The sequence below is a fragment of the Rhinolophus sinicus genome, linkage group LG03 (assembly GCF_036562045.2).
Source record: "Rhinolophus sinicus isolate RSC01 linkage group LG03, ASM3656204v1, whole genome shotgun sequence".
Classification (NCBI taxonomy): Eukaryota; Metazoa; Chordata; class Mammalia; order Chiroptera; family Rhinolophidae; genus Rhinolophus; species Rhinolophus sinicus.
The window spans coordinates 175,331,124-175,343,418 of record NC_133753.1 but is presented as its reverse complement, the minus strand read 5'-3'; the positions used below and the strand labels follow the sequence as shown (position 1 = coordinate 175,343,418).

Genomic DNA, 12,295 nt, shown 5'->3' with positions numbered 1-12,295 from the left:
TGCAAATGTGCACATCATTTCATCTACTTTTAGGGGCAACATTGTATTTTGGGGCATTTTAACTAAACATTGCTAGATATTTGCTTACAAAAGAACAAGAAGCTATGGGATACTCCAAACTAGAAAACATTTTACCAAAGATGAAAATGAGAGACTGAAAGGCAAACAACGTAGCCTGGAATTATAAAATTAAAAGCATAGGAAATGATGCTTCTCGGACTCAAACTAAACCTAATAACTAGAGGCTTGGGTTTTAATGCATACAGTGGGGGGAAGTATGCAAAAGAAACCAAGCAGAATTTCTAAAAAACATAGGCATTCACATTGAAACTTGAAAGATGAGTTAAATAGAAGAAACACACATGAAGAGACATGTGGGAGCTCAAAGGTGACTCTGCCCAGAAAGGAGACAGCAGCGGGGACGGGGCGACCAGGAATAGACGCATTTGTTTTTCTCATAATTTTTGTGCATGTAAATCAGTGTTTTCATCACTAGCCCTACCAAATTTAGTTCTTTTCTGTAAATTGGCATGATGCCACAGACCTCACTGGATTAGTGTGGGGACTGAGATCATGCACGTGGGTGCTAACACCCTGCTTGGCAGCAAGGCGTCCTCTACAACTGTTCCTGTTATTCTTGTTGTCCTGAGGGCTCTGCGTGGGGCCTAGGCCTCCTCAGCTGTGAGGTGGGGTCCGAGTTGCCCTGACTAGCTACCAGGGTCGTCATAGGGACCCAACAGGAGAATGAATGTGAAAGTACCTTTTAAACCGTGAAGAGTAACATGGGGTGAGCCTGGGCTGGGGGAGACATGAGGAATGAAGGTCATTAGGTATAATTTCCCTCTCTCTAGATGGGAGCCCAGGTAATTTGGGCAAGTAGCCAAAGATGGAGCAAAATCAGGCCCCAGATGCCAAACTTCTGGCTCTGTGTGCTCCATGCTACGTGAGCATACACCTCCTGTTAGCGCTGTGGCAAGCCCACTGCCTATGTTCGCACTGTTACAGTCCGTATTTTGCAGGCGAGAAAACTGAATACTATAATACTACAATACCTACCCATCAATATTCTCAAGCAATAATTAGTTTATAATAGTTCGTTTTAGGGGGAAAAAAACCTAAATAGCCATTTCTTCATTTATCCAATTTTAAATTATTTCATTTGCTCAATATGAGGTGTAATCCGAGATGAAGAGAGAGTGCTGCTACTCTCAAAAAATGTGGTCTAGTGTGGACCTAAGTTTACAAGTAACTACAACATCAGACCTGTTGCAATAGTGACCCAAGAGGGGCATAAACATGTGACTGACCGCTCAGAGGGCAAAAAAGTAACGATTGCAGCTACCATTTATCTCTTAACATGCACAACCACCATGCAAGTATGAGCCCCAATTTAAAAATGAAAATATGGATGTTAAAATTCATTATATCAAGGTAGGAAGAACTAAAGATTCGAGATTAGGGATGTCTTCCAAGAACCAGAGGCGAGGTACGCAAGGTAGAAGGGAGAATTTTAAGGAAGGAATGGGGGCACAGACGCACAGCATGTGGATGGATGGAAAACAAGCCTGTATGCAGCACAGATTACATGGGGCGAGGGGCTGAGGAGGCTGAGGCCAGGGAGAGGGCCTGGCCGCGTGGGGGGGCCACTGGGCTCTGAGCCCAGAAGCAGTGGCAGCACCTCATCAAGCGCAATCCAGTAAGGGCAGGCGAGGGGACCAACCCAGTAAAGTGCGAGGTGACAATACAGGTCTACGTGGGACAGGTCCAAGAAAAAGACATATTTCCATAAAAGCCAAGACTTTTCCAGCCGATATTCAGAAATCATGGTTCAAGTTTAAAATCCTTGCCAATTTTGAATATTTTGAAATTTTGGCATATGTATCAGGTATAAAACAAAAACATGGTTATTATTTTGAAATTTTAGTTTAAAAAGAGCAGTATTTTCTTATTGTAATTTATCAGAAGCAAGAGTTAACCAAACTATGAAGTTTTATCAAAAGGATTGGAATTTATGGAAATTTCAATTTTCTAAATTGAGGCAGCACACTGAATGGTAGGTTCTAAGTGTGTAGGATCTAGACCCAGACTAGGTTTAAATCTTGGTTCTGCCACTTCCTAACTGTCTGATCTCAAGCTGTTTTATTTCAACTTTCTCTGCCTTGGTTTTCTCATCTTTAAAAGGGGAACATAATAGTACCTATCTCATAGGGTTGTAATTAAAGAGCTTAAACAGAATCTGGCACATTAGTTATTATACATTTTTAGCTGTATACATTTATATTACATGTTAGCTATGATTATACAATTTAATGTGCAATCATTTTACAGGTAAGTATGTTTTACTTTAGTAATCAAAACTCAAATATGGCAAAATTAACTAAAGGAAGGCTAGCCATAAAAAACAGGCATTAAATCTTTAAATGTGGAAAAGCATATTCAAAGGATGAAAACAGGGTATTATTTCAATCTGATCTTCTTAGTATTCCTCTTCTGTGAGATATTCATCCTGACATCTATCAGAGCCTGATTTGTAAAAATGCCCGCATCTTTAGCCAGACACACAAAAGAAACAGATTCCTAAATAAGTCATATCAGATTTACTGACTGTTCAGATTCTACTACAAAAAGGCCACTGGGTTAAAAAGATTCCCAGGGTCTTTTTATTTCAAAGCAATTAAAATCCTAGTACAACTAAGTCTTTATTAGTCTCTTGCATTCTGCTGAAATGAGAATTGTTTTGCACTAAAATTTATACTTTCTATTAATGAAAACACAACTTTGGAGACAAGAAGAAACAAGTCAAAATTTCACAAGATAATAAAGTTTAAGTCTTACCACGTGGCCAAGATGAGCCGTGAGGTTGTCCAAAAGGTTTCCCTCTTGGGATATAACTTGTTTTGGATATATAGCTGACTTTTCCAGGTCGATTTATTGGCAAATTGTGACCAGTTCTATTCTCTCTAAGGTAGAAATCACATTATTATATTATTAGAATCCCACGTGATAAACTATAATATTTCAAAAGGCCCAAATTGTAGCTCAGATGAATACATTTACTTAGTCTATACCTCAGTGATATATTTAGTGTATAACTCTCAACAAATTATTCGTCATATCTCACCTCAAACTTCATTTTTTCCCCAAAGAAACTATTAGGTTGGTGCAAAAGTAACTGCAGTTTAAAAGGTTAAAAAAAAAAATTGCAAAAACCGCAATCACTTTTGCACCAACCTAATACATATATATATGTGTGTGTGTGTATATATATATGTGTATACATATGTGTATATATATATATATGTGTGTGTGTGTATATATATATATGTGTGTATATATATATATTTTTCTTAAAATTTTTATTGGGGAATATTGGGGAGCAGTGTGTTTCTCTAGGGCCCATCAGCTCCAAGTCATTGTCCTTTAGTCTGGTTGTGGAGGGTGTAGCTCAGCTCCAAGTCCAGTAGCTGTTTTCAATCTTTAGTTGCAGGGGGCACAGCCCACCATCCCATGCAGGTATTGAACTGGCAACCTTGTTGAGAGCTCGCGCTCTAACCAACTGAGCCATCTGGCCGCCGCCCAACCTAATATTATTTTGTTCTTTATACATTTCAAATTCTGTGTATTTGGCAGTTTTTATGTATTTAAGACCCTGTTTTATTCTAGAAAAGACTCAAAGGGCGTCTGGTATTTTGAAACTACCCCAAATCACATACACACAAGTGATCTGACTGTATCATGGGTTGTGGTGGGTAGCGTTTCCTTTAGGCTCTGAAAGTATGTGAGTATGTTTATAATCTTAATCATTTATTTTTTTGAAGGTGGTAATTTTTAACAACATTGTACTGCCAATTGTTGTTCTCCTTACAGATCACTAACAAAGAATATTTTGTGTATTTGTTTGCCATGTATAAGAAACTTTACACTTGGGTACTTTTCTTTAACATTCTATGTTTAGTTAATTCCTGCCTAATGAACCCACTCCATGTCATTATCATATCCAAACCTATTGCAGGTCATTAATTTAAGAAGAAATATGTCACAGTATCTACAATTGAATTAGTAATAACTGGGCAGGGTAGGAAGAGACAACAGAGGAAGAAGTGGTAAGCTGGTGGGGACTGTTTTTGCAAGAGTGGAGAAACAGAACAGTATTTCCTTCTGTAATTTACCTCCTAGCAAAAACTACAGAAAAGAAAACAGGATTGAGCGGATAAATTTGCATTAGGTATCTGCTTTGTTATATCTTAGTTAGACTGGTAATGCCATTGTCTTCTTCCTTGGTAATTCTATAAACTTAAAAAGGCCTCATAATTAGGGGCCATTTTTTTCTTCACTTTATTCTCATCGTAATTCTGAGCACTGTAGAAGCAAAAATACTGAACTTGGGTCATAAAAGCGCTCCACTTCTTATCACGCCTGACATTACTTGCCCAGTGACATGCCAACCCTTGTCTTACCTTTTTGGAGAAAGGGAGCATTGCTGTCTGGGACTGTGAGCTGCTCTGGGTCTGTGAGGCAATGGTTTCTGTGCAGTTGCTGGTAGTTGTACCGATTCAGATAACAGTTCATTCATCAGACTGTATGCTTGTGAGATTCGACGACTGTAGTGGTCAGACAGTAGCAACCTTTAGAGAAAGAATTAAATGACATTTATTAAGAGTCACTTTTAGTCCATCTTTCTAGAACGCACATAGTGTTTGCAGACCACATAGCATTTTTTTTTTTCAGTGCTTTCTAAATGTACTTCAAATGCAACATCAACTTTCAGATGTTTGAAAACCATTAGGCAGTCTTATTAAAGGTACCAGTAGTATGGCCTTTGAGGTATTTTCAAAATATATGTATCTGGATTTGGAGAGGGAAAGGAATAGTAGAAATAAAAACCATAAAAATGTAATGGAGTAAATACTATTTGAAAAAAAATTCCAAAATAGGCTAGTAGAGTTTAATTATTTTCCTTGCAGTTGTCTCCCACAATTGACAAAAAATGGGACTCCTGTGAGAACTAGAATTCTTTAAGCATTCTCTGCACCTCACGTGAACAAGCTCGAGAGAATGCTCAAGGCTACAGCTACCAAACTCACCTGTCTTTCTCACGCTTCATCTTTTGTCTCAGCCTGATTTCCCTGGAAGTCATGTAAAACTGCAGAAGGAACATCCAGTTAGTTGGTTATTGTTCAGTACAAATAATGAAATCACTATGATCCATGGAACACATGAAAATTGCACTAATCAATTTTAACAGGAAGTTAAAACATAATCGTTATTTAGGAAATAGTGCAAAATACTGTCATATTTGATGAAGCTTCTGACCCCAGCACACAACACAAAAATATTAAAGCATTATGTAATTAAATAAAATCCAGATTAATAAATGGAATGCAAAATCTATTTCAGTAAATTAATGTATTTTCTCAAAAGGAGAGAACCTTATCAGCTGCATTTAAAAGGGAAAACACGAGCATTTTAAGGATGGAGACACTTAGGCTGTGACCTCAGTCTTGTGATTAATCTCACCAACAGCTTGGTTGACAAAGCAGAAATGAGCCAGACCTTTAAAACCATCATTTTGATGCTTTAAAATGCTTGAAGAAACCTACTGCAGTGAGTTCATTGTGACTTGTAAACTCTTCAAGACTTATGCACCAAGAGGCAGACTGGCAAAGGTCAGCCATGTGCATCTGACTCCAGGACACTGAGACTTATTGTGGAGTCACTAATGAGTTTAAGTCTTTTCACACAATTGTGTCTATAAAAACGTGCACACACAAGTGAATTCACTTTCTCAAGATCCTGTATAGAAGTAGTCAGTAACAAATAAGGATCTTACCGATTTCTGATAGAAATTCAAATGAAATTTTTACTTACATTAACCCCCCACCAATCCCATACCTTTACCCAAATAGAAACTAAAAATAAAGAAACAAGGTCTGTGATCTTGAAAGATATGTCACAAAGTCTATAAACCAAACAGTTCTGATGCCCTTAGAGTTAATTTATTCTAAATTTGGACACAATTCTAACCATCTAGGGTATTTGCTTGGCTGACAGGGAGGGTGATATCAGAACTCCCTGGCCCATCCGTGGGGGTGGAGGCAGATACACACACATACACGCCACTGTTCTGTTGGTACATACTCTTTAAAATTTTTTGTAGATATTATAGGGATAGAAAATTGAATTTTAAAATGGCTTTACCACACTCACTGTCAGTTGTTCAATTGCCATCGACTCTCATTGAAAATTAAGGGAACAACTCCAATTGGTCACCCAATCACTCAAACTCTTCATTTGTTTAAAAACACTAGAGCTGTAATTAGCCTGGGGAAGATGTTTCAAAGGAACGTGGTTTGTACAACACCCTGCTACATTTTGTTAAGGTAACTTCTTAACTTCACCTAACTTAAGTAAAATGCTGACTTTTCTGTCAAATAGACAATGCATTCAAATTACGTTAATCCTTTTCTTGAATTTGCCAGGACAAAACTACATCTATTCTGTGATAATTCCATTATCCTTGATACTGCAGACTTACTGGATTGCTCCGGGGACAGAAAGGATTGTGTTCTTGCCCTCTCTTTCCTGCCAGCTCATTTAAGTACTCTGCCATTCTTTCTTTTCGTTTTCTTTTCATCCAGACTTGAATCTCTCTTCTCTCCTTCTCAGTTCTTTGAGGATGTCTACCAGAAGGACGCCGAATCCTGATAAATTTAACAGGCAGGGTATCACTTGATTGTAAATTTGTTATGGAGATAAGTATCACAAGTAAATACTGTTTGTTTGGAAAGATTTTGCCCCATCTTCAAAAAGTAGTATACACTTACAATCTCTAGTCAACTTGCTCCAACTCTCCCCTGAAATCCACTGAAATGACGTCAGAAAGGCCATCAACGGCCTCTTTTCAGTCTTCATCCTGCTGGACTTCTCTGTAACTTTGGATACAATTGGCTTCTCCTTTCTGCTTTAAACTCCCTCTTACCTGGGTCTTTTTCTAACTCTCAAAACACTATGCAGCCTCCTGCATTGGCTCCTTCCTTCTGCGCTCACCACTCCAATGTTAAATGTCTTTAAGGGTTCTGCTTTGGACTTCTTCACCTAGATTTATTCCTGGACTATCTCAATCACTTCCGAAACTTATAATACAGAGATGACTTCTAAAGTGCTGCTTTTGTGGATCGAGCCTCCCGGTCCTGCCCACAGCACACTTCCCAGGGGCTGGCCAAAGCTAATGACCGAGCATGGAGGGACGTAGCCGGCCATTCCTGCAAGACACAGGCGCCTCTGATGGAGACTTTGGCTTGATGTGTCACCACTGAGCTGGCTGAAAGGTTCTTAGAACTACACTATACTCCAAGATCCTACTTACTAACCCTCTTCTTTCCCTCTTTCCTTCACAGGGAGGGAGGCGTCAGACTTGCACTGTGGTCTGATGCCCCTCCCCACTTCTGTTTTTACTCCCTTTCCCCTCACATACATTTCTCTCATTAAACCTTGTGTACATCTAATCCCATCTTAGCTTCTGCTTCTCAGAAGATAACTAACACGAGTAGTACTGAGAGAGGCCCAAGCAAACAGGAGGTTGAGATGGGGATTTGGGGCAGACCCATCACCCAGTGTGTGAAGAGGACACAATCCTAAATGGAAGGTGGGCCAGGGACACAAACGATAAGGTTTATACTGAACACCTGCTTTCCTTCTGGGAGTCTGGACTTGGTATGCGCCAGGCAGACGGTGCCTACCTGACCAGCCTCCAATAAAAACCCTGGGCACCGAGTCTCGACAAGCTTCCCTGGTACACAGCATCTCACATGCAGTGTCACAATCCGTGGCTGGAGGAATTAAGTGTCTGTCCTGTGTGACTCGACTGGGAGAGGATTCTTGGAAGCTTTTGCTTGGTTCCCTCTGGACTCCACCCCATGCACCTTTTCCCTTGGCTAATTTTGCTTTGTCTCCTTTCATTGTAATAAATGACAGCCATGAGCACAGCCATATGCTGAGTCCTGTGAGTCCTCCCTGGGAATTCACTGACCCTGGGGTGATCCTGGGGACCCCAACACAGGGTGAGACGGCACTGGCACTGCAGTCTGACAGCTGTCTCCACCTCTTCTAGCCCTACCCCACTTCCCCCCACAAATATTTCTCCAAATAAATCTCTTACTCATCTAACTCTCATTTTAGCATCTGTATCTGCTAAAATTAATGTACCAATGAATATCACCAACTGAATGTTCTCCTGGCACCTTATATCTAAAACTACATTCTCTGTTTTGCTAAAGGAACCACTATAAACTCAGTCCTCCAAGTAGAGAAAACCATTCTTCTTCCTGACAGTTTCCAGGTTTACTCACGCCTGTTACCCTACACTTGCCATTCTGAGCCATCTTGTGTCTAGACCACTGGAGTGACAGGACCTCTAACTGGTTCTAGTTTGAAGCCCTTTGCTGATGCCCCTGCTGCCTGCAGATGAGGTGACAGCCTGCCTCTGGCCCCCGTGGCAGCCAGCACAGCCAGCCAGACCCTCTCCCCTTCCAAGGCATAAACTCTGGTTACATCTAACGTCCTGCCCTCTGCAAACTGACCATCACACCTCTGCAAATTATATTCTTGCTGCCTAGAATACCTTTTCTTCTAGTTATAAGCCACATGAATTTCTACTGATCTTTTGAAATAAAGCTCCAATACCATAAGTGGGAGGCTGTCTTCTTTGACTGACTCTTTCCCCCAAACTCCTATAGGATACTGATATAATTTGGTCTTATGTCATACTTTTTATAGTTCTATCTACATTCAAGAGTAGAAACCATTTTATTTTTATTCCAATTATTGACATTTAATACATTTATGATATTTATAACATAATCATTAATTTAAAAGAATGCAAATTCCTATATATGTGATTGAAAGTAACTAAAAGAGTTTTACAAGTAAGTTAGGGTTTGCATGGCCTTGACATGAAGTCATAATACACCGGACAATTTCTATCAGGAACCAGTTCTTAGCTCAGAAAAGGTTGCAAGGGGAAGACATTTTAACCTAATGTTCCATGGAAAGACTATTTAAAATGTATTCCAAGGGTTAAAATTTAGGATAAAGTGCTATCGTTAATTACTTCTAAGATGAAATAGGATAAATTTTTTGTTGTAATTCGAGTGATGAGACCTTGGGAAAACTCACACGATACAACTGTGCTGTATAAGTTAAATAAACCAGTCTATATTCTATTGGGGGAGGGAGAAAATGACACAAACATCACAAAATGTATTTATGAAGAAAAAAATCTAAGCTTTGAGTTTGTTTCATAACAATCACATTAAAATACTGCCAATTTGGAATATTCTTGAACCATAAACACTTTAAATGTGTTAAAAATTAATTATTCAATAATTACCTGGAGATACTTTTAGCTTGTTGTTCTGTTAAGCCCAGCTCCTCACTGGAAACTCCCTCTTTTGTTATAAGGTCATCAATAATGTCTGCAATATCAGTCAATCCTGTCACCTGGAGTGGATCGACTGAAACACTTTGTTTGCAAATGCAATTTGAGAAATATACGTCAGTATCTACAACTTAGTTACATTAAGCAATAATGAACATGTAAAACTATGCTCTCCAAGATCATAAATGAACATAAAAATAATAAACATTTAACTATGTTCCTTCTGTTTCTTTAATTCCAGTAATCTTCAGTGGAAAAGCCTAATAACCAATAATTGATGACTTTGTACTTGCTCTTAAAAAAGCAACATAAGGCCCAGGAGACAACTTCTACCTGTCCTGCCTGCCGAAATTTAATACATATGCAGGAAAAGAAAATGTAGCCAATGTAATGTATAGTGTTCTAATTATCTATGTATAACAGTAAGGGATATAAAACAATCCTGTTTCTTAACACAACCCATTCCCGATGGGAATTGCATTCCTTTAATCCATGAAAAAAATGTAGACGTTCACCTACATATGAACAACAAAATTTCAAGAACACATTAATTTATACCCAACTCTAAGTAAAACTATGACTTAATTCTTAAGGTACTTACCTCTCAAATAACTCATCACTGTTATTCACACCTTAAAAAAAAGAAACACTGTTAATAAAAATTTCAGGTCAGCTATTTTTTTATACTTTCGATTATTTACCTGACTTAGAAATTCTATAACCAGAAATGAAAATATTTTTAAACTTTCAAATGGTTTAAAGATATATACATATAGCATATTTATCTTCCTCTTGAATATGCTATTGGCAGTAAATGTTGTCCATATTTTAACATTACAACATTTTTATCCAGAGTACTCTGAATTATACACTTTAGGAGGTACAATCTTTCTTTGCTTTGTACAGTTTAGAATACTGGAGTGCAATTTACTAAAACAATCATAAAAAACAACAGCAAAAATCCTCTGATGATCTAAAAGGAATACATTTGGGAAACTTTCTAATTTAAATCCAAGAAGCCTTTATTGGAAGAATATGACTCAAAGAACAATTGTTAAACCTTGTCCAATATTAACTACATGTATTTAAAGCAAAACACATAATCTACTCAGTTTACTATATGTTTAACCTTCAAAGAGAATTAAATTAATACAGGGAAAAATGTTCTGACATCTCTTCTCAAGAACATTTTCTTGTGAAGATTTTCTTATACTAAGATAAATCCACTCTGCCCCTAAGACTTATACATCCACGTGTTTTTTAATATTAACTAATTTTGCTTTCTTAAGCACATGTGTTTTTTCTTTTATTAATCCTCAAAACAAGGATATTATATTATCTTACATTATCAGTCTGGGCATTTGAGTTCTTAATAGCAATTAATTAAATTTAACCATTAAGAAAAGCCTCCACTACTGAAAGAAAACAATGATAATGGTGTAAGTATAGCTTAATCAGATATAAAACGTCTGTCTACTAAGGAATGAAACTGATTCCTTTTATCCAAGAGCAGAAAAGTGTTATATCCAAATGAATACATTTAAAAATAATTATATAGGAAGATTCTACCCTTACTTCATTTTAAACCATGTTTGGAACTCTTCCTGGGCTGCCGTCACAATTTGCTAAACACAATAGATCAGCTTCATTCCTTGACGATCACAATTCCTTTTTCAAATTTCAAACAGTGACACTCAGCCTGAGCGTGTACTTCACTTATCAGAAATGCCTCTGAATAACTTATGGCTGTTGCCACAAGTTAAATCCGTCCTCAGGGAGAATATTATTTGCCACTTTAAGAACACTCAGCAGAATGTGAGAAAAAGTGGAAACCAATTTCAAAAGAGGACATTTAAGCTATTTCTGAGCACTAGAGGTATAGGAATGACTATGTATCTTTCCAAGAGGCCTACTCTGAAGAAGAAAACACCTATTAGGGCATCTAAATCCTATACTTTTAAATAATAATTAGGTTTCTTTTGAAATTTACAATCAAACGTCAAGAAAAACATTTTAATTTATCCATCTTTCTGATGCCATTTGTTACTTCTCCTTTTTTTCCTCTTGCATCCTAACTTAAGAAGCTATAACAACCCTAAATGAATCACCTTGCACTTTCAATTCTTTTCCTACTTTCTTCCCTTTTGCCTTGAAACATTAGTTTGTATTTATCTCCATCTTGAAATGATCTTTAACTTCATTTGCTTTATCTCATTTTTCTACTTCTTTTTACTATTAGAATTCTTTTTTCTTTTTAATCCTTTTGTATTTTTTTCAATTACAGGTGACATACAATATTTTATTAGTTTCAGGTGTACAACACAGTGATTTAGACATTTATATACCTTACTGAGTGATCACCGTGATAAATCTAGTACCCATCTGACACTATACATAGTTATTACAATATTATTGACTATATTCCTTATGCTATACTTTACATCTCCATGACTATTTTGTAACTATCAATTTGTGCTTCTTAATTTTTTCCACTTTTTCACCCTTCCCCCCAACCCCTCTCTTATCTGTCAACCATCAAAATGTTCTCTGTGTCTTGAGTTTCTTTCTATTTTGTTTGTAATATACATAGACATACAAGCCCAGGAAGTACAGAGTCTCAAGCAAGATGAACCCAAAGAGGCCCACACCATGACACATCATAATTAAAAAGCCGAAGCGAGAATCTTAAAAGCAGTAAGAGAAAAGCAGTTAGTTACCTATAAGGGAACTACCATAAAACTGTCAGTTGATTTCTCAACAGAAACTTTGCCAGCAAGAAGGGATTGGCATGAAATATTCAAAGTGATAAAAAGCAAGGACCTACAACCAAGACTCTCTAGGCAGCAAAGCTATCATTTA

At 37.5% G+C, this 12,295-nt stretch overlaps 1 protein-coding gene and 1 long non-coding RNA gene across 6 annotated transcripts in view; one reads left to right on the top strand and one right to left on the bottom strand.

The window, feature by feature from the left end:
* Positions 1-12,295, bottom strand: part of CPLANE1 (ciliogenesis and planar polarity effector complex subunit 1) — a 95,299-nt gene that overhangs the window by 4,193 nt on the left and 78,811 nt on the right. For all 4 annotated transcript variants that reach the window (XM_074328990.1, XM_074328987.1, XM_074328988.1 and 1 more), the window contains exons 46-51: positions 10,038-10,068; positions 9,389-9,520; positions 6,536-6,701; positions 5,085-5,143; positions 4,458-4,625; positions 2,836-2,960 (exon numbers count right to left, since the gene is read on the bottom strand). In XM_074328990.1, the coding sequence (XP_074185091.1) occupies positions 2,836-2,960; positions 4,458-4,625; positions 5,085-5,143; positions 6,536-6,701; positions 9,389-9,520; positions 10,038-10,068 (681 nt within the window). The remainder of the gene's footprint in view (positions 1-2,835; positions 2,961-4,457; positions 4,626-5,084; positions 5,144-6,535; positions 6,702-9,388; positions 9,521-10,037; positions 10,069-12,295) is intronic.
* Positions 1-12,295, top strand: part of LOC141570719 (uncharacterized) — a 29,145-nt gene that overhangs the window by 3,160 nt on the left and 13,690 nt on the right. The gene's annotated exons all lie outside the window — the stretch shown is intronic.